Source organism: Mustela lutreola, chromosome 17 (genome assembly GCF_030435805.1).
Source record: "Mustela lutreola isolate mMusLut2 chromosome 17, mMusLut2.pri, whole genome shotgun sequence".
Taxonomy (NCBI): Eukaryota; Metazoa; Chordata; class Mammalia; order Carnivora; family Mustelidae; genus Mustela; species Mustela lutreola.
In genome coordinates, this window is record NC_081306.1 from 9,042,237 (window position 1) to 9,067,779 (window position 25,543).

The 25,543-nt window shown below is 38.2% G+C and overlaps 1 protein-coding gene across 8 annotated transcripts; it reads right to left on the reverse strand.

The window, feature by feature from the left end:
- Positions 1-25,473, reverse strand: CCP110 (centriolar coiled-coil protein 110). 8 transcript variants are annotated; one of them, XM_059154678.1, is made up of 16 exons: positions 25,245-25,473; positions 23,272-23,417; positions 21,188-21,343; positions 17,092-17,220; positions 12,933-14,580; positions 10,313-10,440; positions 9,663-9,840; positions 8,986-9,125; positions 8,435-8,551; positions 7,970-8,071; positions 7,450-7,566; positions 5,951-6,024; positions 5,340-5,402; positions 4,384-4,446; positions 3,812-3,897; positions 1-1,544 (listed from the first exon to the last, which is right to left on the reverse strand). In XM_059154678.1, exons 3-16 carry the CDS (start codon positions 21,326-21,328, stop codon positions 1,492-1,494), a joined length of 3,039 nt encoding a protein of 1,012 aa, XP_059010661.1. In that variant the 5' UTR covers positions 21,329-21,343; positions 23,272-23,417; positions 25,245-25,473; the 3' UTR covers positions 1-1,491. The 8 variants fall into 8 exon arrangements, with proteins under 8 accessions (XP_059010661.1, XP_059010658.1, XP_059010660.1 ...); XM_059154675.1 differs by having other exon boundaries at positions 10,313-10,443; positions 25,245-25,472; XM_059154677.1 differs by having other exon boundaries at positions 4,384-4,443; positions 10,313-10,443; positions 25,245-25,471.
- Positions 25,474-25,543: the final 70 nt, after the last annotated feature.

Genomic DNA, 25,543 nt, shown 5'->3' on the forward strand with positions numbered 1-25,543 from the left:
TTTTCAGAATGATAAAGCACAATTTATCATATTAAGATATTTTGATACACTTTGCCTACAAATAAAAAAATTGGTAACTCAGACATTTTTTACTGTCTTCTGATTTCCTGCCTCACTCATTTAATAAATGATACATATCTCAATAAAGAAAATCAAGTTTACACCCAGAGTAGATTATTATTGCCTATCTACAGCTGGATGTAACAGCTAAATTTTAAATAGGACAGAAAATTGGAGAAAACAATCTTTATCTCCACCTTCTTAAAAGGATATTAAGAATATATATAGTCTGCATTTTCAAAATACCAGTATTATTTAAAATTCAAGTTAGAAAGAGTAAGTGTACACAGTCCCAATTTTATGTGAGAAGCACAAAGCCCTTTTTGGAAATGGCATGATAAATTAACAGTGACATTCTCTTCCATAAAATCATGTTCCCTTGGTAACATTTTTTGGTTTCTATTTTAAATGAATACATTAGTGATGAAAACCTTATATATCAGTAATGCAGAATTTCAACTCAACAATATTACTATCCCACTGGAAAGTCTGAACTTCTTGTATAGCCCTTTAGTGTCTCCTAAATCAGGCAAGCTAGAAAAAACAGACTATGAAGGAACGAAATGTGCAAAACACCAAGAAAACAGAAGTGCATGCAAGGTGACTCAACATTACAGAATGGACGCATGGATTCACTCCTAGGTGCTACTACCTTCAAGATTGTGCTATCTCCCTAATTTGTTACCCTCCACAGAAAGATTTTATGATTTAGGAGGAGTGTTTCCAAGAGTACTGGGGTAACCTACATTAAACCTAACATTTCTGCACAAGACAACTAGTGGTTAAGACGAATGTACACTGGTGACCAAAACGGTGGCCCCCAGCTCCTTCTGTGGTAAATTCTGGAGGGACCACAATCAGCAGGCAAGTGTCTTCTCCTATGAGATTATACTCTAAGTCCAAGAATATGAAGACTGAGAGATTAACCAGTGTTTAAGTTTTATAAAACCAAAGAAAAACATTCTTCTGCAGTAATTCTCCCTTAAATAGAACAGTATCTAATTTATCAAATTTAGCAATCATTAAGAAGAGGTAAATGAAATTTGTGTTTCCAAACATATTTGTAATTTATCACACCTTTTTGACATTTTATAGAAATAAATCCAAATGTCCTTGAAATTTACAAAAAAACATTCTCAGCAGACATCTGGGTACAGAAAACAAACTTGTGTTTGTACCGGTTAAGCAGAGATGGTTGATTACTAAATACTACTGTGTCTTCACCCAAACCTAATCTTAAGAGGATACTGAGGGTGTAGAGAAGGAAACAGCCAGACTGATCAAGTTTGCAGATAACTGCTCAGCCCTTTGATGTCACTTTGCCTGTGTAAACAGTCCAGGGTTAACTAAAGAGTCCTGCGCAGGAAAAAATCATAAGCGTGTAGCCCCGCACCCACCCGCCCCTTGTTCATCCTAAAGAATGCTGTCTTCTTAAATTGTCGCAACATTTGGCCGCTTTCTTTGGATTTTTCCTGCATATACTCCTAAAAATAGAGCAAAACTATTATTATTTCTCAGTGTCAATTTTTCTATAATTCCAATTAATTAATGTTCACTGTAAACCAGGCACCGAGCTAAGCGATATACATGATCATACTTAATCCTTACATAAATAATCCCAAGGTAGAAACTGTTACTACTATCTTAAGGATAATAAAATCAAGACATGGGAGAGTAGGTCACGTGCCTAAGAAGCAGCCAGAAGCAGACTCGGAGAACCCAGTTACACCTGATTTGTTGTTTTACTTAACAACCATTTCGCATTACTGCTTCTACTTTGCTTTAATTAGTGGCTTCTGAATGTCACTATAAACTCCTGAGTCAAGCACAAGACATCAAATGAGCAAATGTTTTAAAACATGAGATCAGAGATTGCAATTTAGTTTATAAGAACTATAAACAACTTTAACTGCTTTGCAGCAAACTATAAGCCTTTGCATCCTACTTCGGTCTAAGAGTATGAAAGTCTATCATCACAACAAAAATGAGCTTTCTATCAATTGCTAAATAAAGGGTTCATTCTCCATGCACATCAAAATAAAGCATGAAGTTTAAGTTTGTCTCAAACATAATCCAGGTCATTAAAAATCTAAGCAAGAAAGAATGATCTTTCCCAACTGCCACTATGGCTCTCTATGTTGAAATTCAGTTAGAATATTAGTCAGGCATATCCCAAATTTCCAATTTATGTAAAATGATAAAATCCTAGTCTTTTTCATTTGTATAAATAAGGCACTCATTTACAAATAAATCTTTAGAAAAAAACAGGAAATTTTGTACTTGTTTAGATATATAATAATTATATGTGGTAAGTTCCTTTGTATTAATAATTATGAAGCAGTACAATTAAACCACACTAGTTCTAGATACTGAACTTCAGTACGTTACTAACGGCAATGACCTCCTACTCATCCTCCATACTGTTGAGCGTTACTTGTTCTTTTTCTTACAGATTCACGAGGGACAAACAGTGGAGATGGAATGCATGAGACAAGAATGTGGATCGTCATCACCATGGCAAGTGGAGAATATCACACAAAACAATACTAATTCCTCAGTGAATCACCAACTGGCCAGGATTTGTCACAATATATAAGTCTAATATGGGAAAAAAATGCCAAGGTCTTAAAATTCCATAGAACTTCACAAGCAACACATCTGGTGTTTGGTCTGAGTTCTTCCAGAAACCTTTCAAACCAGCTGATTCCGAACACCTCTGGAATAAGCAGGATCTTCAGCTACACAGTCTCCTTTAAAACAACCCCACTGACTGTCACTCACAGCATCTTCCAAAAGATGACCTTTTATATTATACTCTACATATGCAACATAATGAATTAAATTCACCATATAAGTGCAAAAAGTCAGCAATCACTTCAAAGTTATGATCAGTACATCTCATTCCCTCTTCAAACTTTTGTGAACAAATAGCAGTAACACGAGAAAATTTATGTTGTTCATTCCCTCCTAATGTGGAGGAAATCACTTAGTAATAAAAGCTCTGAAATATGCCTAATTGCATATTAATGGAAGATTAGAATTGATTAGAGATTTAATCTTCATTTTCTAGCGATTAATTTAGGTTTCTTCTAAATGTTTAGAAAGCAGTGCAGTTAAAGCAAAGCACTTTGAAAGTATTTTTTAATGGATCACATAATTTCTGGTGAGCTTATCAATGTGTCTTAACAAAGATACCCACAAAATATTAAAACAGTAGCTTAACAGCTTTGCATTAGCTTAATACTAAATTTGTCTTCTTGCCACCATAAACAATTTAAAATCCATAAAACAACAAAAACAAAACTTACCCCCCCCCACTTGGCATATTCACATGTGATCTTGTGGCCAGAGGGAGAAATTTTTCATGGCTTTACATGCAGATAGAAATATTCCCGGGTGATACACTTCCCCAAAGCTGAACAAACACGTAGATTTAGGCATCGGTTATTACACTTTACTAATGTATAGAAAAGTTTTCTGAATTAAGCATGTGTAATTCTATAAATTTTTCAGATTAAAAAAATGTAGAGCGTTTCATTACAGAAATCAAGATTGGAACCACAGGTTTACTACGATCTCCTGACTGCCACAGCATACTAACACAGACGATCACTTGCAGGAATGATGGTGAATATGCCCAAATTATGGTGGCAAGTTAAGACAAGGTATTGCCCTAGGGTGGCCTGCATCACGGGGCAGCTCGTGCACGTCCTTCTGCTGAACGGGCTTCGGGAACTCATTTGCTACACACCTGAAACAGGCGCTCTGTTAGGCACTCTGCTCTGTGAAGACTTCTGTCTATTTTGCACAACCCCCTTCACTGATGTCTTAGGGGTTCTAATTGAATATAAAAAAATTAATAAGTCACTTGCATTAAGGTCTAAATGTTCAACATTCAGAGAAAGCAACCACAGTGCATCAACGGTTCAAAGTACAAATAAGCTCGAAAAGGACGAAAGTCTCACGCATGCGCACAGCAAGGAAGCGACCCTGCTTCAGCAGGGACTAGAAGGCTTTGCTGGAGAATCACTTTGGTGATGCTGAGCTTACTATATGGATGCTTACAACTCTTAATGAGTAAAATGGTATGAAATGAAAAGTAAAAACATGCCAACGTAAGATGATAATTAAAATATAATACACAACAGTACACCCAAGGGATATCTTTGAACACAAAACTTTAAAAGATCTTCATAATGCTATGAACAAATCACATTTGTAAAATAGTTACCCTTTGAGTAAACAGCGCTAAATTATGTTTCCCGCTCAAAGCTAATTTTGATTTGGATGTTTTAAAATACCCTGCGGTGGTGGCTTTCTTACCCTTGTCTACTGAGGAGCCTGTGAACGGGTGCATTCTGTCCTTGGTTTGGCTGAAGGACTCTGCTGACAAAGTAAAAAATTAATTCAAAAGAGAAGGACATAAATTCATTCCCTTCCCGCTTTTTCTTTTAACAGATGAAAGATGATTAACGGTGAGAGGGAAGTCATCTATGCAGATAGGCCAATATAATAATACCACACAGCAAATCAAGCTGATTGAAGCATATTAATAGAGTACTTATATTTTGCTCACTTGAGAGCCCAAATCTTAGGTTTTTGTCAGGATGTCCAATGTATGTGTTTAACTCTTGTGTTTTTAGGTAATTTATTTTTATATACTTTACAAAAAACCGACTTTTCCTTTCAAACATCCAACTGGCATCACTCTTGTAAAAGTAGAAATAAGATCAGAAATATTAAGCTAGCTTTCTAAGGTTTTTATTTATTTTTTTAAACATTTCATTTATTTATTTGAGATAGCAAGAGAGACAGAGAGCACAAGTGCCCTGGGGGCAGGGCAGGCAGAGGGAGAGGGAGAAGCAGGCTCCCCACTGAGCAGGGAGTCCCACATGGGGCTCAATCCCAGGACCCAGGATCATGACCTGAGCCTAAGGTAGACACTTAACTGACTGAGCCACCCAGAAGCCACTAAGGTTTTTTAGTAAGTAACCTAAGTTAGTCCTGGGCTATGAGCTGAGCTTGGGACATAGGGTGCTGAAATTTCTACCTGAGATGGCATATCCTAAAGAAAGGTCCAGAAACACCTGGTCTGACATGTAACCAGGTACATGACCCAGTGTTAATATGGATCTCGGCGCCTCCTCACTCCTCTAGCCAGAAGAGACTGTCCTACTGATCTAAAGTTAGAACTAAATGAACAGAAAGTAAGCTTGGGATTTATAATTTTTTTTAAATAGATAAATAGTTTCTCACAGAGACGAAGTGATTTTTCTCACCTTGTTTCGGAAGGATTCTGCTTAACCAGAAATTTCTTATTTGGCATTCCCATTTCAGCAGCTCTAATACAACATAAAAATAAGGACACACAAACATTGTATTTAGAAAAGGAGAGAAAACACTTCTGGATGTGATGCAGGATGACAGAAACAAATCATTTACAGGTTGCTGTACTACTCAACTGTACTCAGTGCACTAGAGATTACTTTCTAGAAAAAAGCAGCTTACTAAGACAGTTACCAATCCTGGTTCTTGGCATTAGGTTTTCCTCCCATGAAGTCTTTTGCATATTAGACAAAGAATATATTCAAAAGATGTAAAATTAATACTGAATATGAAATTTAACTAATTTTAAGGCTGAGTGGCTATGATGACACAAGTGAACACTTAGTCTCCTTCAGTAATTGATACATTTAACCTAAAGATGAAATCAGATTTTACCACCTGAATAATAAAACTTAATATTTAAAAAAAAAGGGATTTCTATCAACTGAGCTGTAGAAAAGTGAGCTTTTATCTAATTTGAATACACAAATAGACCAACAGATGACTAAAATTAATTGCTTTGCTAGTAACTGAATTAAGGTGACATGAAACAAAGAAAACTTACTTCATGTACTTCCTCCTATCGAGAGACTTCTGTGTTGCAGCCGACAGGGCCACTCGTGGACTTTTCACTTTGTCCTTGAAAAAACAAACCAAAAAGCTTGAGTGGTACCAGTAATACCACTAAAATAATACAGGGATGATCTCAGACTGCATGGAAAAGCTTCTCTTACTAGTATTTGAAACTTTAACTTAATCTGTCTTTAGTACTAAAACAGTCCAACTTCTTGTATAATTATTTTTCTCAATAAGATAATATAAATTTAGCTTCCTTTTCTTTTATTGACCTATTTAAGATCACTGATTCAAACCACACACCTCCAACACTGACAGATTTCAAAAAACTCTGGTTTCCAAAAAGACAAAATCCACCTGATAGCTCAAAGGAAATTCAATCAGGAGCCATGATAGTTTTTTAGAAGTCTTCCAAACAACAGTGAACGCTTCAACTCCAAAATCTAATCACAAAACAATACCCAATTCTTTTAAATCTGTCTTTAGAGTTAAGTGTTGCTGGTAATCCTGGGAACCCGGTCTATGCTTAAAATTGTAGGGAACATGCTAAAGTCAAAATAGAGAATGAGATTTGGTATCAATTACCCCCAACCCAGAAACCCAATGTGAAGTAAGAAGAAATAAATATATTGGTCTCTACTCCTCGTTCCTGCTGATATTTGATCTTTGACCCCTGTTCCTAAGACAGAGCTCCTAACACCCTAGGAAGCTGAGCTGGTGATGGTAGGAGCATCTTCTGCTCTAATATTTGGTCTTGACCTCAGTTCCTGACAGAGAGCTCATAAATCACTTGGAATTTTCTGGGTGATAGAAGCATCTTTTGTTCCAATAAGCCCCTTTAGAAGGGGCTCCCAGGTACAGGCCAGTCATCAGAAAGACCAAGCAGGAGTAGAAGCTTATCCCCTTGTCCAGAGACAAGAGAGGGGCTAGAGATTGAGTTAATCACTGATCATGCCTACATGATAAATCCTCCACAGCAATACCTAAAGGATGGGGTTCAGAGAGCTTCCATGAGCACATCCATGTGCCGGGAAGATGGCACACTCCAACTCCACGGAGGGACAGAAGCTCCTGCCCTCAGGACCCTTCCAGTCCCTGTTCTATGTGTCTCTTCATCTGTATCCTCACTTGTGTCCTTATACAGTAAACCAGACAATCCCCTAACTACTGTGAGCCATTCAAGAAAATTATCAAACCCAAAGGCAGGGTTATGGGAATCCTGTTTTATAGCTGGTCAGTCAGAAGTACAAGTGACACCTGAGACTTTGGATGGGAGGAAGTCTTAACTGCCTCCTTGTCTTGTAGTATCTCACTCTTAAAACTCCAACTCCAACTACCAGAATTGTAGGACCCCCCACTGGTGTGGGAGAAGTGATTGGCGTGGGGAAAAACATACATCTGGTATCAGAAGTACCAGAAGTTCTCTGAGTGTAGAAGAAATAGTTTTTCTTTTCCACTCTTCATTCACTAAAAACTCACGTAACATACCATTTGCCTGAGCATCTTCTCTTTGCGAACTTCTCGATCGTGATGGAGAATAGACATTCTTTCAGCGGCATCCATTACAAAGAATATGTCATGAACACCATAGAGGGCGGCTCGCAACTAGGTTCAAAAGAAGAAAACATTGTCCCCATTGAAAAAGAGGAGGTTAGAGTTTAGTAATATTCTGTGCTCTTACACTTTTAAGGGAAAAGGGCTAAAAAGTTTGTTCTTTTTTTTTTTAAGATTTTATTTGACAGAGAGATAGAGAGCGCCCGAGAGCACAATCGGAGAGAATGGCAGAGGGAGAGGGAGAAGCAGGCTCCTCACCGAGCGGGGAGCCTGATGTGGGGCTGGATCCCAGAATCCTGGAACCATGACCCGGCCTGAAAGCAGACGCCCAACTGACTGAGCCACCCAGGTGCCTCCAAAGGGTTAAAGTTTTAATTAAAACCTCTTTTCAGTGGTTAAATGAGGGGAGAGATAGAAATTTCCATCTAAAAGCCTTCAGGACACGTGCATTTACCTGAGCTAACACTCTTTCCTGAAGAGAAGCATCTTGTGCTGAAACAACTCCTCTCTTCAATGGTGCTTCTGACTGAAAACTCCTTATGAATTCCATAGTGTCCTGGAAGACGAAATACTCCTTCAAAAACCACTTTTCTAGAAAGATTCATGATCACTGGAATTTCCTTCTGATTTTTTTCTCAGCCAATTCAAAATCACTGAGAACATAAAACTATTACTTCCCAGAAGTCAAAGAGCACTCCCTTTGAGGTGAGACATATAGAAACTACTTCATTTACGCACTTTAAAAAGTCATTTAAATGAGATTAATCAGATTTCTATAATCGCCTACATTGCAGTGACTAAGAAATGTTTGATCTGCCTAAGTTCTGTACTAATGAGTCACCTCTAGCTAGTGACTAGCCATCGCTGGACTGAGAAACTGAGCCAGAAGTGAAGCAGAAACAACAGACCAACTCCTTACTTTTACAGTTTGGCGAAGTTGCTTCAGCTTATCTGTCTGCATAAGCCTTCGAGTAAGAAATCCTTTTGCCACTGCAGTTATCTTATTAAATTTTGTTTGTAATTCCGGACTGAAAACCTAGAAGAAATCAAACAGACACCATGAGTTAAGAATCTGAGCCTTATAATCCTTAGTCTATTACAATGAGCTGAATTCTACACATGTATGCTCTGTGTGCGGTCATCTCCGAGAAGTGCCAAGCTATTTGATGTAGGGCACAAACATCTGTCCTCATCTGTACAACCTAAGATAATGTAGCTCATTTTTTAAAAAAGATTTTATTAATTTATTTGACAGAGATCACAAGTAGGCAGAGAGGCAGAGAGAGATGGGGAAGCAGGCTCCTAGACGAGCAGAGAGCCCAACATGGGGCTTCGATCCCAGGACTCTGGGATCACAGTGTGAGCCGAAGACAGAGGCTTTAACCCACTGAGCCACCCAGGCGCCCCGATAATGTAACTCTTTAAAAATGATAGCTAGATAGACACACAAATATCATTAAGTTCGCCCACCTGAGACCATTTAGGTTTGGCCCTTCCAAAAGGCCTTGTTACTGAGAGCTTGGTCAAGCCACTAGTTGATGAGCCCCAGAGGTAGAAGGGTGCTTCGTTTGTAGAAGCAAAGCTGTGCTGCAGGGCAGAACTTGTGAAACCTAGAGAAATACATGTACAGAGTTATACCTGACGTCATATAATCAGAATATGCAGAACATCCAAAAAAACACTTGTGACTCGCTAAGAATAACAACTGCCTCTGAAACTAGTCCACGTGCGGATGTGAAATATTTATGGGCTTTACGCTTCTGCACCAGATGGATCTTTTCCACACAAACAGCGTCTCAGGATAATTGTAGATGTGGAGATAAGCTCTTGCTGGGTCTGAAGAATTAGATGTAATTCAAGAGCACTGCAGACACGGCAAACTGTGTTTTCAGTTGAAGCACATCTCCTGCTGCATGAATTAACAAAGCCTGGGCTCTGAGTCAAATATCCTGACAGTTTCCTGGCTCAGGTGGCTTTTCTCATGAACACCTGCTCACCAGTCTTTGATCTGCTCTCACTTCATTTTTCACTACTTACTGGGCAGCTGGCAAATGGGATTACTTGAAGGATGGAGCTAGAGTTTGAAAGTAAAATATCTTACTATAGGATAATTTCTTCCAACGGAAGAGAATTTTGAAAATATTTACCAGAGCTATTTGAGTTTGAAGGACGGAGCGAGTCCACCTGAGACAGCATCGTTTCCAGCAAACCAGACTCATTTATTTTTCTCCATTCTAAGTCCGCCGCGTTGTTGCTGCCCGATTCAGACGCTTCAGCTGCAATCACCTTCTTCTCTTTTAACATTTTCTCCTGTTCTTCTATTTCCTGTAGGTTAGCAGTGTATTATATAACGTGCTACATCTTCTGTTGAATTATGTACCAAAATACCATCACTTTAGGCTTAGCTAAAAGTAATGGGTAATTATCAGCAAATGATTAATTTCAAGTTTTCCTACCTCCAATGAAATCTTCAAACAAGTATCCTTGTTCTTACAATACATTCTTGCAGAATGCATAGTTCAGCATCAATATATAAAATCTTTGAAAAATACTAAACGTTTTGAATCAAGGATTCGATAAAGTATCCTTTTGATGAATTATGCCTTTATTTTTCGATAAGGAGTTCAATATTAAACCTCACACTTTGGCAATATCCATGCATCAAAATCAATCACCTCCAGAGATTAAGATATACAGGGGAAGAAACTACGAGTACCCTTTAGGTGACCAAAATTCATTATTACCCCCAGTGAAATTCCACTTACCAGTCCCATATCCCTACGTTTTAATTCCTCACCTTCTGCAATCTTTCCTGTTCCCTTTCCTGCTCAGCTATGAGTAGCGATAACTGCTGGGCATGCTGTTCTTCTAGCCTCTTCCGCATTTCTTCAAAAGCTAACATCTTGCTTTTTAATATCTCCTCGCCTTCTGAAAAGAAACACATCCCCTCAAATTTAGAAAATTTACTAATATCTGACCGAAGATACATTCCTGGGTCCGATGTAACACAATCAAGGTAGAGCCAGGTCCTCACTCGGAGCCACATTCTCTTCTGCCACGCCCTGCATTTCGTGCTACCGACGGAGGCTGCTTGTCGCCACCATCCCCACTCACTCAACAGATCCCACCATGATCTGAACCGGTGGAGCCAAGACTATCTGCTCAGTCAAGAATCTCCTTACTCAGGGCACCTGAGTGGCTCAGTTGGTTAGGTGACTGACTTCGGCTAGGGTCATGATCCCAGGGTTGTGGAATCGAGCCCCGCATCGAGCTACCAGCTTTGCAGGGGAGCCTGCTTCTCCCTCTCCTTTTGCCTGCCGCCCCCACTGATTGTACTCTCATTTTAAATAAATAAAATATTAAAAAACAAAAAAAAGATTCTCCTCACTCAAATCAACTCTCCTTATTCAAATTAACTTCAAGATGCGATTCACATCTGCATCTGCATCTCAACTCTCTTCTGACTCTGGTCCTTCTCCAAGATCTCCGGTATTGTAGTTTCTAGTTTTGTTTAGTTTTGGTTTTTTAAATAAATGTTGCTTTGATAATGTAAGGCTTCTCAGCTTCAGTTTCCAAATAACACTGGATATTAAAATTTTAGATATTTAAATTGCAAACTAAAAAATTCATTCAACCATTGTGACTATGCAACTTACTGAACAGAAAGAGGTAAGACACTCTCAGATGTTGAAATTCCAAGTATTACATTGATGCAGTACCTATTCATGGATGCATCACAATTCAACTGAATTCAAAGAATCAGTTTATATACAGTCAATGATTTTCACTGAAGATAAGTATATTATATTATCTATCTGTTGGAGCGCCTGGGTGGCTCAGTGGGTTAAAGCCTCTGCCTTCGGCTCAGGTCATGCATGATCCCAGGGTCCTGGGATCAAGCCCCGCATCAGGCTCTCTGCTCAGCAGGGAGCCTGCTTCCCCTGCCACCTCTCTGCCTGCCTCTCTGCCTACTTGTGATCTCTATCAAATAAAATCTTTAAAAAAAATCATATTATCTATCTGCTACGGTATTCCCATCATTTGTTCCTAAATACATTTTATTCAGCTACAACAATTTGCATTTGTGTGCAATTTTCCACAGGCAAAGGGGAGCTGAAAAGCAGTAGAAATACAACTTTCAGGGGTGGCTCAGTGGGTTGGGCCTCTGCCTTTGGCTCAGGTCATGATCTCAGGGTCCTGGGATCGAGCCCCACATCAGGCTCTCTGCTTGGCTGGGAGCCCGCTGCCCCCGCTTCTCTCTGCCTGCCTCTCTGCCTACTTGTGATCTCTCTCTCTGTCAAATAAATAAATAAAATCTTTCCCAAAAAATACAGCTTTCAGCAAAAAAGGACAAAGCTCCTCAGCTCAACCACTCAACCAACAGTGAGAGTCCACTCAGCTTTCAGCTCCATCTTAAGAATGTCATAACCGAGCGCTGCCCAGGGGCTCCTCTGAGAGCAAGCTGGCTGCCTCCATGATTGGCCTCACCTCCCTCACACTGGCCGTGATCCTCTCAAAAGCTCTGCCAGGTCTGACCCTTAGTTAGCTGTGTGGGCCTCTGGTATTCAGACACGGCCACCAGTTACACTGCCCTATCCATCTGAATAGGTCCCCAGGGACCCACTGATGTTTTTTATTAGAGTTCTTATAAAGTTACACAGATTTTCAACCATCTGTCCCAACCCTATTTTTCCATAAACCCTGTTATTTTTAGTGTGCGATTTTACAGAATGTGAAGGTTTTTTTCAGGAAGGTATAGATCACACTGGAGCTGAAATGTTTATGTCCAAGAACTTCACTGACTTGACTCATTTCTTCCATATCGGTAATGAAGAATTATGAACCGCAACAACAAAGGAGTTAAGACATGTTTTAACAAGTTGCTGTTAATATGACATTAGATATGAAAGAAATTTGAAATAATTTTTATCAATAAAGATGTCATTCTTAAAACACTACTCCGAGCCTTATTTACGATTTTTCTCTAATAAGCTGATGTCAAAGGGTTCACTGAAAGACCAACTACATGAAGATCTGATTACAAATGAAACAACAGACTGATGAAAATATTAGAAACCACTGGCCATCTAAAAGGAAGATCTCGTATTAATACACTAGATTAAGACTATGAGCGATGTATCATCCAAGAACTTTTTCCTCCAGTCACTAACAATTTTCTCTGTGATACAAAGTGAACTGTGAAAGATTCATATTTGAAACAAGAGAAGGCTTTAAGAAAGCCTATCCAATGGCAATAAACAATAGCTAATTATAGGTTCTCCAGTAAGAGAAATGAAATGAAAAACCCTGATATACAGATGAGGACAATTATTATTGTTTTTCAAAATGTCAATTAAAAGTATTCGATAAAGGTGCCATCTGCTTGGCAGGAATCAAACACTTCAAAGTTTCCTTACCTTTGAAACTACTTTCTAACATTTTATTCTTGTTCATATAGACAGATCCCCTGGGGTATCTTTTTTCTGGCAAATGCTGCCTTTCCTGTTCAACTATTCCTGTCGCTAAGACATAAGGGCAGTTTTCTTTTTGCAAATTATCAATATCTAAATCAAGTCTCCGTTTAACTTTCTCAAAACTGTTATCCAAAAACAGTTCATTGCCACAGGCCACTGTAGGGGTGTCCATCTGCTGTCTGGCATTCTGGTTTTGCATCAATAAAGGAGATGGGTTTTTTACATCATAAGACTTATTCAGTTCCATTTGTAAATTACAGGTGTTTTTCTCCAGCACACTGGCTGACTTGAGGGCACTCACGCTTCCAAAGTTTTGACTCACTATACACTGACTGGTGGCATATGGCTCATGCAATCTTGGCATTGTAGGACACGTACTGTCCATCTTGGGTGGTCCTCTCCCATCGGACGTTAACTGACCTTCCACGACGGCAAGTCCAGGAATGACCTTGTTTCCTAACTGATTTCCTGAAGACTGGCATACCTGATTTGATTTACCTACAACCACTTCCTGTATGGCTTCAGATGTATTTTTGGTGACATAAACCTTGCTTGGACAAACTCCTACTAAATCAACTGGTAACTTTGGCACAGTTTCAGGTATGTTTGTTTTTTCATCAGTATCTTGAACAACTAAGTCTACTGTCTGCTCTTTTCCTTTAGGACTTAACTCACAGGCATTTATCGGGTTATTTATAAGAATATGACATGCTGATGATGGCCTCGAATGCCTTCGATGCATTTTAGGACTCAGGCTTGGCTCTGGACTAGGTAATTTGGCATATGAACCAGTAAGACTTTTGATAATGTTATTCTCGGGAACAAAAGTGGGAATGACTTTAAAATCAGATTCGGGGTCTAAAACAGTGCGATGGCCAGTTCGTACGGGTATGTCCACTTTAGAAAAGCTACCGAACACGGACTCATTCGTGCTGCTTGCTTGAGTGGAAGCACCTTGGAGAAGAACATTTGATTTATTAAGGCTTGGTTTGTCCGGAATCACTGAAGCACAGGGTCTGGAAGGCCACGCCTTCTCCTTCCCACAGTCGGTCACTTTCACAGCTTCGTTTTCCTTATCTGAGTGACTCTCGTGGACACTCCTCTTCGCACTAGTTCTCAGACTGCGTCTAGATTGCTCTCTTTCTATATACTCCTTTGACTTTTTCATCAGGTTCTGAAGACTCATTATGTAGGGATCTGGAGTAACTTCCTCCAAAAGTGTTGGGTCCAGTTCTTCACTGGATGGGAAGAGACCATCGGACAGAAGAGTTTCCTGAGGGGTTGCTGAGGGGATCTTTGCGGAAGCTTCCTTTTCCACGGGGGTAACAACATCTGAACTATCACAGTGCTTCAGAGAATTAAATTCTGAGTCCCTAGCTGAATCTGTCCCATTAGCTTTAAATTGGTCCTCATGATTCAATGGCAAAATTCCAGTTGTCTTTTCAAGCTTTCCTAAAGTAGAGTGTTCAGTAGGGCTTGGCAAGATATTTGGAAATGTGGAAGGGACATTCAAGTTTCTGACTTCTGAATCAGAATAAACTGTTTCAGTCTCCCATGGATCAAAATCACTGGGATTAGGTGCTTTTCTAACCTGGAAAAGAAAATTTAAAAATTATTATTTCCTCACTGCAAAGAAAGGCCTTCGATTTCATTATTTTCTAAAATTGAAATAGAAAATTCAAATATTCTAATATTTGAAAACACAGACAAAAACTAAGACAACCTTTTTCTATTGTATCATGTATCACATGGGGCTCAAATTACTACTAAAAATATCTATTGATTAAAAAATCAAATCAAATAAAAAATAAATCAGTAAAATAATAAATCAAATAAAGTAAAAAAATAATATATATATTATATATATATATATATATATATATATATATATATATATAAAATATATAAAAAAATAAAAACATCTATTGGCCATCCTGGCCTATTTATTAAAAGAGTAAAAGAAAAAAAGGAAATTATCTAATCTGATACAAATATGCACACATGTGAATGGGTACATACACACATCTATATGTACATATCCATGCACAACTTAATCTTGGAATAGATCGATCTTAACTTTCTCCTGTATTATATATTATTAAAGTCACCAACTGGGTCCTCCCATGAAAACTAAGAATACCAATGTATGAGATAAATAGCAAGTAATTAAATTTCTTACTTGAGTAACTCTAAAAGCTAACTTCTCTAGGATATTAAGCAAAAATAATTCAGTAACAAGACTCCTGCCTTCCACATGCTTACACCAGATTTGAACTAAAATCCTTCTATATGATGAGGTAAATTTGTATTAAATGATAGCTCAACCATGTAGCTGAAGTTACTTAGAAATAAGAAGATTTTCACCTTAAAATCTAATTCACCAAAGCAAATTTCTATTTGATTAACTAACATTTTAAACAGCAACCCATTAATGAGTTTTAGAACAAGCAAAATAAATAAAAATTTTATAAATTAAGACGAGAACAACTAACACACAAGAGATACAACAGAAAAAATAAAATTACATTTCTATCTAAATAATTTGACGTTGCAAAAGAATAAAAAGTGAACTGGAAGGCTTTTAAAGATTATATAAGCATATATTAAACTGACAGAAATTATCATATTGCCATATCAATGCAGACTCCAGAATCTTGAATATTAAGATTTTTAGGTTGTTATGTATGTGGTTTTTTTTTCCTAGATCATAGGGCACTCCTGTTATACCTTACAAATCCCAAGACATATAATGGTTTCCAGGTAGTATGCAATAAACAGCACAACAAAATATACTTAGTCACAACCTCAGCACCAAAATAAAACAAAAGGGAAACACATTCACAAAATCCATAAACATGTTCATAGGCTTAAGAAAAATAAACTGTTTCCTTAAAATACTTCACATTTCACATTTATATATACAGCAGCTACAGCTATGTTTTTTGTGTACTACTAAAATGAGCCTTTGGTTAGAGAATATAAATAACAACAAAAATGTATCAAAGAATGATAGGTTTTATAGGTAAAAGAGACTGGAGACATCTATTTGTACGATATAAAATGTCTCTATCTGCATAATTAATTCATTACTCTCTAGTTTAACAACGTATATGCTCTATTAAATGTTGGAAGCTTTAAGACTCAACAATCTCATTAATAATATATTTGATATAATCCCTCACTGGACCAACAATGACATGCTGTTTTTGTTTCAATAATATGAAACACCTAGTAAATTAAAAACTTACCCCTATTATTGTGCTACATATTATATTTTTTAAAGTTAAAATGGACAGCCATTGTAATGTGCAAATTAAACTCCACTACCCACAGACAAATGAAGGTAGCAGTTAGTGGGAAACAGCCTAAGGTTCATTGTACCAGTGTCATCTAGGATGAATTAAACAAACTACAAACCCCTAAGATTATGAAAAAATGTTAAGATGTAACCAGCAAAACAGCTGTATATGGCAGAAATTATTTGTTCAATGTACTTCATGTTTTTTTTTTTTAGTATGAAATAATCCAGACCTTAAAACGAATTGTTTACAAATTTAAATTCGCTAAATAAAAATAATTGCAAAAGGCATGAATGTACTGTTTAAATGGTTTCAGATTAGATCTAAGATGCATTAGACAAGTCTACTTATGTAATCTAAATTACATTTGTGTACTTAAGAGAATTTCATCAAAAAAAAAAATGGGGGGCAGTTATTTACTTTAGCAGAGAATGAGAATAAGGTCATTGACTCAATAGTCTGAATAGTTCAGAGGTAAACTACAATGGTCAATTCCATCATTTTGTCACTGAGAATTCCATGTTTTTAGAGTCATAAGACACAGACAATAAGCAATTATATTCAGGGAAGGGCTCCATTGTCTAAGTACCCTCTGATTCAAGTACTGGGTGCATTACTAACAAGGAACTGAATGCTCTTCGGAGTAACTGCAATGGAATATCACAAACCACAAAGATTCTCAAACATAACAGTGAAATATATTGGTAACTAACTAGAAAGTGCAAACGCATTTCTGAAAAATTATTATTAATGTGTACCTCATGATTTCTTAATTATAACTTTAAAAAGCCTACATTACACACCTGAACATTTTCAAGAATCTCTTGGACCCGAGTCAATAGAGCTTTCTTCCTAATAGCATGCTTTCTGGTTTCTACATCAAGTGCTTTCTGCTTTTCTTGTTGCATTTCCTTTCTTTTCTCAATGTTAAGCTGCAAAACATCAGAAATATGTAATTATTTCTCATAAATATAAAAACATCTTAAAATCAGGAAGCCTTGAATCACAATGATTAAAATGTACAACATGTAAAACTACAGGGGGAGAAATCTAACGGTGGGTGGGGGCAATGAATGGGATGGGGCATGGGAGAGCTTTCTGTGGGTCTGAAAATATTCTGTATGGCTATGAGTTACACAAGTGTATGCCATATATTGAAACTCCTGGAACTTTAGAACTTAAGCTCTGTGCGTTCTACTGCATGTAAATTATTCTCAACTGAATAAAAAGTTAAAAGAAAGGAAAAAACCTGTTCACTTTTCAAATGCTCTAAAATGAGAGGTAAAATAAGCCCTTCTGGCCACTGCTGAGCTTTTCATTTGGCAGTATCTTACCCCACAGGATCAGGTTCTTCAATTTCTAATCTTCTAATCAGTGTACATTTTATCTCTTTGCTATTTCAAGAAAATGTCTAAAGGCTTAATGACAAAAAAAACAGATAATGTTTTATTTGCCTACAAAATCAGAACACATTTGGTCTTGATTCATTGTACCTTCTAGAAAAAATAAAATTCACCTAAAAAATTGAAGTTTCTAAGCATTACATCTTTTTAATGAATTTAAATCTTAATTATTAAGTTCTAAGAAGCTTAGTCACTGCATGAAGGAGTCAAGACTTATTTTATTTATTTTTTTAAAGATTTTATTTATTTATTTGACAGACAGAGATCACAAGTAGGCAGAGAGGCAGGCAGAGAGAGGGGGAGAAGCAGGCTCCCTGCTGAGCAGAGCCCCATACGGGACCCGATCCCAGGACCCTGAGATCATGACCTGAGCCGAGGGCAGATGCTTAACCACTGAGCCACCCAGGTGCCCCAAGACTTATTTTAGAATAATGCAAATGGAAAACATATCATAAAAAATTATTCCAAAGTTATGCTATTCACCGATCACATACAACATAAAATCATGAATTAAGGTCCATAAGCATCAGATTTTGCTGATAAATACGTAACTGACGGAGTCACAGACCCTAAACAACAAGGCTCAGATATTTTGGTCCATATTAAACTAATCAAGCAATATGTTATCAACTGGCTGATAAAAATGTTTTAAACAAATTGTTTTTAAAGTTTTTATTTACTTATTTGTCAGAGAGAGAGAGAAAGCACACACACAAGCAGGCGGGGGGGGGGCGGGGAGCAGGCAGAGGGAGAAGCAGGCTCTTCACGACTTGAGCCAAAGGCAGACACTTAACCACCGGAGCCACCCAGGCATCCCTGTTATAAAATTATTATTTGCATGGTACCAAAGAATCATTCCACAATTTACTTGCTAATCAAAAAGGGGAAAATGTATACTTTCAAGAGTTATCTGGCAGTCACCACCTATAAAAGTGAGTGTTCAAACTAAACATCGCTAACAGAGGGACAACTAGATTATGTAACTTCTAATTTAATATGGAGCACAGGGCATCAGCTCTAAAGAATTCTTGCCAAAAATGTTTAACCGGACTCTGACCCAACTTTTGTTTTTTTTTCCTAATCAAACCTTTAGACTTAATTTCCAGTTTATAGGAACTACAGGGACTAGAGGACAAGTAAAATATCACCATGGAAAAATAATTAGACAAACCCAAAATAAGGCATTGTATTAAGATAACTGGTCTGGTCTCCAAAAATTCACTATCGTTACAAAAAACAACAACAACAACAACAACAACAAAGGGTGATGCCTGGCTGGCTGAGTCACTCTCAGGGTTGTAAGTTCAAGCCCCATGCTGGGTATAGAAATTGCTTAAGAATAAAATCTTTTAAAAAATATGTATATATTTTTTAAAAGATTTTATTTATTGACAGACAGACATCACAAGTAGGCAGAGAGGCAGGCGGGGGTTGGGGGGAAGCAGGCTCCCTCCTAAGCAGAGAGCCCAATGCAGGGCTCGATCCCAGGACCCTGGGTTCATGACCTAAGCCGAAGGCAGAGGCTTAACCCACTGAGCCACCCAGGCGCCCCCAAAAATATTATTTTTAAAGGTAGAGGAGCTGTTCTAGATCAAAATAGATTTTTAAAAATATAACACACTAATGCTATTTGTGAACTCTGACTGGACCCAGACTAGGAAAAAAAAAGTTATAAGTAGACATTTTGCACACAAACACAGAAATCTAAATATGAACCGATATTAGATACTATTAAAATTACTATTAATTTTCTTAAAGTGTGATAATGGTATTGGGGTTTTATGTAGGAGGATATCCTCATTTTTAGAATACATATATTAAAATATTTAAGGGATAAGTGTTATGTATCTGCAATTTTCAAATGGCTCAGCAATAAAACAAAAAAAGTATGCAGGTACACACACACACACACACACATAAATTCATGAACACGATAAAGCAAAGATGACAAAAATGTTAAAAATTGTGGACTCTAAATGGTATATATATGGATGGCTGCTGTGCCACCCTTTCTATTTTTATGTTTGAAAATTTCATTAAAAGTGTTGGCAAAAGATACTGATCTTTTAACTCCCATTATAGAAATTTTTTTAACTCTGTTACTTTCAATTATATTAATTTCCTGATTTGAAATAAAGTCACACACATTTTAAAAACATCCAATCAATATGAAAGAGTTTATAATGGAAAGAGTGCTTTCCTTCCCATCCTGTATTCCTTTATCCTTTCTCAGAGAAAGAATATTGTTATATAAAAATCCAAATAGTTAACTTATATATATATATTACAACCATATATAAGTACCTCCTATGACCCAAGTAGTGTTGTAAGCATTGTACGTATATTAGAGCATTTAATCTTCAAAACAACCCTGTGAAGTAGCTACTATTTTTAATCCTCATTTAACAAATAAAGGAAATGGACCTGCAAGTTTGCATAGCAGCTAAGATGCAGAGTAATGACTTTTTTTTTTTTAAGATTTTATTTATCTGAGGGACGCCTAGGTAGCTCAGTTGGTTAAGCTGCTACCTTCAGCTCGGCTCAGGTCATGATCCCAGGGTTCTGGGATCGAGTCCAACATCTTCTCTCTCTGCCTCTGCCTGCCACCCTGCCTGCTTGTGCTCTTTCTCTCTCTCTCTCTGACAAATAAATAAATAAAATCTTTAAAAAAATAAAATAAAATTATTATTTATTTGAAAGAGAGATAGCGAGAGAAAGTATGAACAGGGTAGGCAGAGGAAGAAGCAGGCTCCCTGCTGAGCAAGGAGCCCAATGTGGGGCTCGATCCCAGGACCCTGAGATCATGACCTGAGTCAAAGGCAAACCCTCAATTGACTGAGCCACCCAGACGCCCCAGAGTAATGATTTAAACCAAGACCAGAAGGCTCTAGAGCCAGGCTTTTAACCACTATTCTACCCTGCTCCTGAGAGCATAATGTGTGCAGTGATTTACAATAGAATGTGGAGAACCTTCCATGCCTGCACATTTAGGTCTACTGCACTCATTTTAATCGCATGAATAAGATTCTATAAAATGGACCACAGTCTGTTAAACTAGTCTACTACTGTTAGACATTTAAGTTGTTTGCTAATCTTTTGCTATTTTAAACATTGCTACTCTATAACCTGTACGCACTTCTTCTGGCACAGACAAGTGAAAGTCTAAGATATTCCCCAAAATGGATCTGCTAAGTCAAAGTTACATATACTTTTAGATTCTGATAAACATTACCAAAAGGGTCCCCACAAAATAAATTCAAGTGCTTTTCTCAGCAAAAATGCAGTATAAGCACCCTTCCTTACAACCTAAGGAACACTAGGATCTTGGCCTATCAAGTAGATTAAAAAAAAAAAAATGCAAACTCATTTGTTTTTCTTTAATTCTAAATAAGAGCCATATTTTTCAATCTTTATAAGCTTTTCTTTTGTTTTTCTGTAAACTATCTTAGTGATTCACTATAGAAAAATGATTATTTCAAAATCAAAGAATATTTACCAGTGGAGAAAGCACAGCCACTCCATGGAAGCGAATAAGTGAGATGCTTTCAGACTGGACAGGCAGAAAGCTCTCTGTGGATAGTGATGCCTCTTGGATTCTGGCAAGACTATTCTCACAGAACTTCTCATACTCCTCCATCTTCCCACAATTACACTGTAAGAGAAAAAAATGTCTTTTTTAACGTGCTGAAAAGAACATATCTTAATTATTTGGCAAATTTTATTTAGCACAGAAATATGTCTAGAATGCACAGCTTCTAAAATTTGCCTTCCCAGAGGTTTGTGGGTTTTTTTTATACTGATGAGCAGCTAATTCCTAAGTATAGGTAAGCACCTTAAGACCCTACCCAGTTAAGCCTTGTTTCATATAGTAAATATGTCTGAACACAAGTAAGTATATAAACCAATCTTTAAATATGACTTGTCTAAAAAAGTACTAAGAACTCGCCAGTGAAAAATTCTTAATGGAAAAAAGTTCTGTACCACTTCACTAACTTTAGATTATAAAATAGAATATTGTATTTTCCTTATCAGGACTTACCTACATAGCAAAAACTAAATCATACAAAGGTGGAAATGCTTTTGTAGCCAAAAAGGGTATTTTTTGGAGACAAAAAGGCTATTTACATAAAAGAGGGTATTTACTTTAAAAATTCTTTTGTTATCATGAAGTTCAAAGTCTATTACTTTCACATCTCAAAAATATACTTTGACTTCCTGGTCACTGGGCAAATCAGTCAGAGGTGGAAAATCTGCTGGTTCTCGTAATAATTCTATTTCATTGCTGAAAACTGGAACCACCACCAAACTACTTAAAACCATCAGCCCAGTAATTTCACGATTTCTGGAAAACTGTGACAGTGGCTATAAAAATTCAAGGTAATCAGGAAGGATTAGCTAGCAAGTTTGCTCATTTAGCTAGTGTTAAATATTTAATTGCCTGTTTCCACAGCATTAAGTCTGGCTTTGCTTCCTTTAAACAAACAAGGGAAAGTAAAAAGAGAGACATCATCAGACTCATCAACAGCAAGGTTATAAACTGTGAAAACAGAAAAACTAATACAATAATGTTCCTTTAAGTGTTCATTTTAAAACAATTAATTAACAAAGAAGGGGGAGGCAGAAAAATTCAACTGATGATGTGAAACATGCAGAGATGAAACAAGATGGAGTATGATACTGTCTTAAGCCTCAAGGCACTTCAAAATTCCGTGAAGGTGTCAGGGATAAATTATAACACAATTAGAAATGAAGAAAAAGCTTCTTCTGATTTGATTATGAAAAAAAATCAGATATATTTTGACCAACTGGTAGTCTTATCAACAAAACTTCCTACTATCCCATTAATTTCAAAGAAATGGATCTTTAGAGTATAAATGAGATTGTTTTGCAAACATATTCATAAAACAAGCCAAAAAAACAAACCACCACACCTTCCTGCATGACAACCATAGCAAGGCCTCATTTTTAAGTCTGGATTTCAAACCCTATTTCGCTGTCTTAAGAACCAGAATATGCTGAAGCTAAAATGTAACAGAAATTCAAATGATCCCATTTCTACTAAAATACTCAAAAATATTTCTTAACACAACCCCTGCAGCCAGCATAACAGGAACATAGACACAATGAAAGAAATAAACTTTCTGTGGGTACACAAGCAAAGCATGAAATTCTATTTTAAAGGTCTGGGAAATGTAAGGAATAAATAAAAGACTCTTAGGGCAAATTTTATTTTTTTTCCAACAACATCATATAGATATGCCTCATTGCTTTGGAAAGTTAAATTCATATCTCTTCAAAAGACCCGTATGTCATGCATATTGCAGATGTACAGTAATAGACTATCACAGCATAACTATAGCATATGATAGTGCATTAAATACGCAAATACAAGTGCTAATATGGCTGATTACAGAAATCACCAAATGATCCTAGAGCATGACTGAACTTTTCCTATCCTTCAGTCTCAACTTGGATGCCCCCCTCCTCAAACCATCCCTGACGATTCCATCTACATTAACCCTACATCAGTCACTATCACATCACATTGCCCTGCTGCTTCCCAATTTTCATGGCACTTACCACTATCTGAAATTATCTTGTTTATTTCCTTGGGTTTTGTCTGTCTTCCTCCACCAAAACGTAAGCTCCATAAGCACAGGTACCTTTTCAGTCTTGCTCACCACTGAATCCCCATTACACAGAACAGCGTCAGCACACAGTAGGCACTTGATAAAAGTATTGAATAAATGAATTAGGGTAATTAGCTCAATCAATAAACCAGGAGAAACCAGGAGGAAAAAAGAGAGCGGACTATACAACAAAGAAGCTAGAAAGGAAGAATGGAATTTAGAGAATGGTCATTTCATGGATGACCCTATTCTCTGAAGAAAATGGTACCTCTAAACTGCAAAGGCAATCATTTTTTTTAAATGAGCATCATCAGGCACCTGTGTGGCTCAGCCAGTTAGGCACTGGATTCTTGATTTTGGCTCAGGTCGTGATCTCAGGGTTATGAGATCCAGCACCTCCCTGGGCTCTGCACTGGGCATGGAACCTGCTTGGGGTTCTCTTTCTCCCTCACCCACAGCTCTTTCCCCTTCCTCTCTCTGTCTCTCTCTCCCCCTATTTAAAAAAAAAAAAAAATGAGCATCGTATCCTATATGATTAAGCAAAGGGGAACTTTGTTTCTCAAACCACAATTATCTGTCAACAGTTTTTTTTTAAAAGGAGCCTTGACAAAATACCACTCCAACCACAAATCTACTGACCCGTACTTTACCGTCAGGCATTACTGGTCCACTTGAACCAATAATTTGCCAGCTGCATCAAGTTCAGACATGCCTTGTCTTCTCCATTTATACCATGACCCTTCTCCAAACGAGCCTCTTTGCAAATCCCATAGATTCATCCTTCTGCTAGCTACTCCTCACCAGTGTTCTACCAGAAATGTCACTAAAGGGAATGGTAAAAGTAACATATAACTGATCTTGCCTTGATTTCAAATCCTAGCTGATTGTTTACCCCTCAGTGCTCCCAAAGACGTAATCTCCTTGTATACACAATAAAGGGAATGGTTCCTTATTCAGGCACATACTAGCTGTGTGTTCTGGGCAATTTACTTACCATCTCCATGCCTCAATTTCCTCATACGTAATGCAGGGATAATCAGAGTATCTGTCTCAAGAACTCAATGAGCTAATACATGTAATGGCAATTAGCATAATGCAGGACATGCAGAAAGCATCAACAAACGAGGACTGCCTTTATTATTAAGAGGATGATGATTATTATGATTTTTATCACAAGATTATGGATTCCTGAAGGGCAGTGACAGTGGTTGGTTCCTGGCAGGATTCAAATGTAATTTTAAAACAGGCAAAAGGGGTCATCTTCCTCATTTCGTTGTTTCCAGAGCCCTCCCCATCAATCTCTAGGCGCATTTCACTTGCCTAAATTGGGGGTAGGGAACTGGGATTACGACAAGATAGAAGCAGAGTGGGAATCACCTAGCAGCATCTGAGAATTTGCTTTATTAGCCTCAAGCTTATTCCCCTGAGGCTCCAAAGCAGAATAAACAGCACTCCTAGCTAGGGCCTTTGGTTGTGGTAACCGGCTTTCAGAATGGCCAGAGCACACCCTGAGGATGACTCCCTCGGCAGCATCTTAGGAGAAGAAAAACGGTCCAGTTTTATCAACAGGAGGTGATTCCCCGGCTCTGCCCCGAGGTTATTTGCCAGGGACCCTCTGCCCTGACTCCAGCGCCCCACGCCCACCTCCCCCAGCTCCTCTGCTAAGGTTCCATCCCGAGGGCCCACCAGGCAGCGTCAGCATCCGAGCATCACCTCCGCGCGGAGTGTCGCTGGTCCCCGGGCACCCGTCACCTCCTACCCGGCGCCCTTCTCTGGGCTCGAAGACCGGCATCCCAGCCCCAGCGTTCGGGTTCCCTACAGAGCTCACACCCTCAGCTCCCAGGGCGCCAATTCCGCCTCCCCCCGTGGCCTCGCAGGAGGAACCCACGGAGGATGTACCTAGCCCCCGCCTTAGGCACACACCTGATCTCCCACGGCCGGGTCAGGCTTTTTCTCCTTCGCCACGGGCCTTGTCAGGAAGCAAACAACTCAATTTGTACTGACAGAGAGCAGCTCGGTCCGCCGCTTCCTTCTCCTTCTCCTCCCCGCCATATTACGGGTCTCAGGCGGCAACGCGGGATCCTGGCAACCGCCACCGCCGCCGCCACCTCCCGGACTCCACCTTCTTGGGCGGCACTTCCGGTGGTTGCTTCCCGGGCCGTTGGAACGGTTGGGCCTCCAAAAACTACAATACCCGAGGTGCATTGCGCGGCCGGGTACAC

What these genes read in the sequence shown, in the direction of transcription:
- CCP110 (XM_059154676.1), bottom strand. Translation starts at nt 21,328, where the DNA reads ATGGAGGAGTATGAGAAGTTCTGTGAGAATAGTCTTGCCAGAATCCAA. An exon ending in GATAGGAGGAAGTACATGAA is followed by an intron (nt 5,403 to 5,950) that starts GTAAGTTTTCTT and finishes ATGTTGTATTAG; the next exon opens with AGCTGCTGAAATGGGAATGC. An exon ending in AGGCTCCTCAGTAGACAAGG is followed by an intron (nt 3,898 to 4,383) that starts GTAAGAAAGCCA and finishes ATATTCAATTAG; the next exon opens with AACCCCTAAGACATCAGTGA.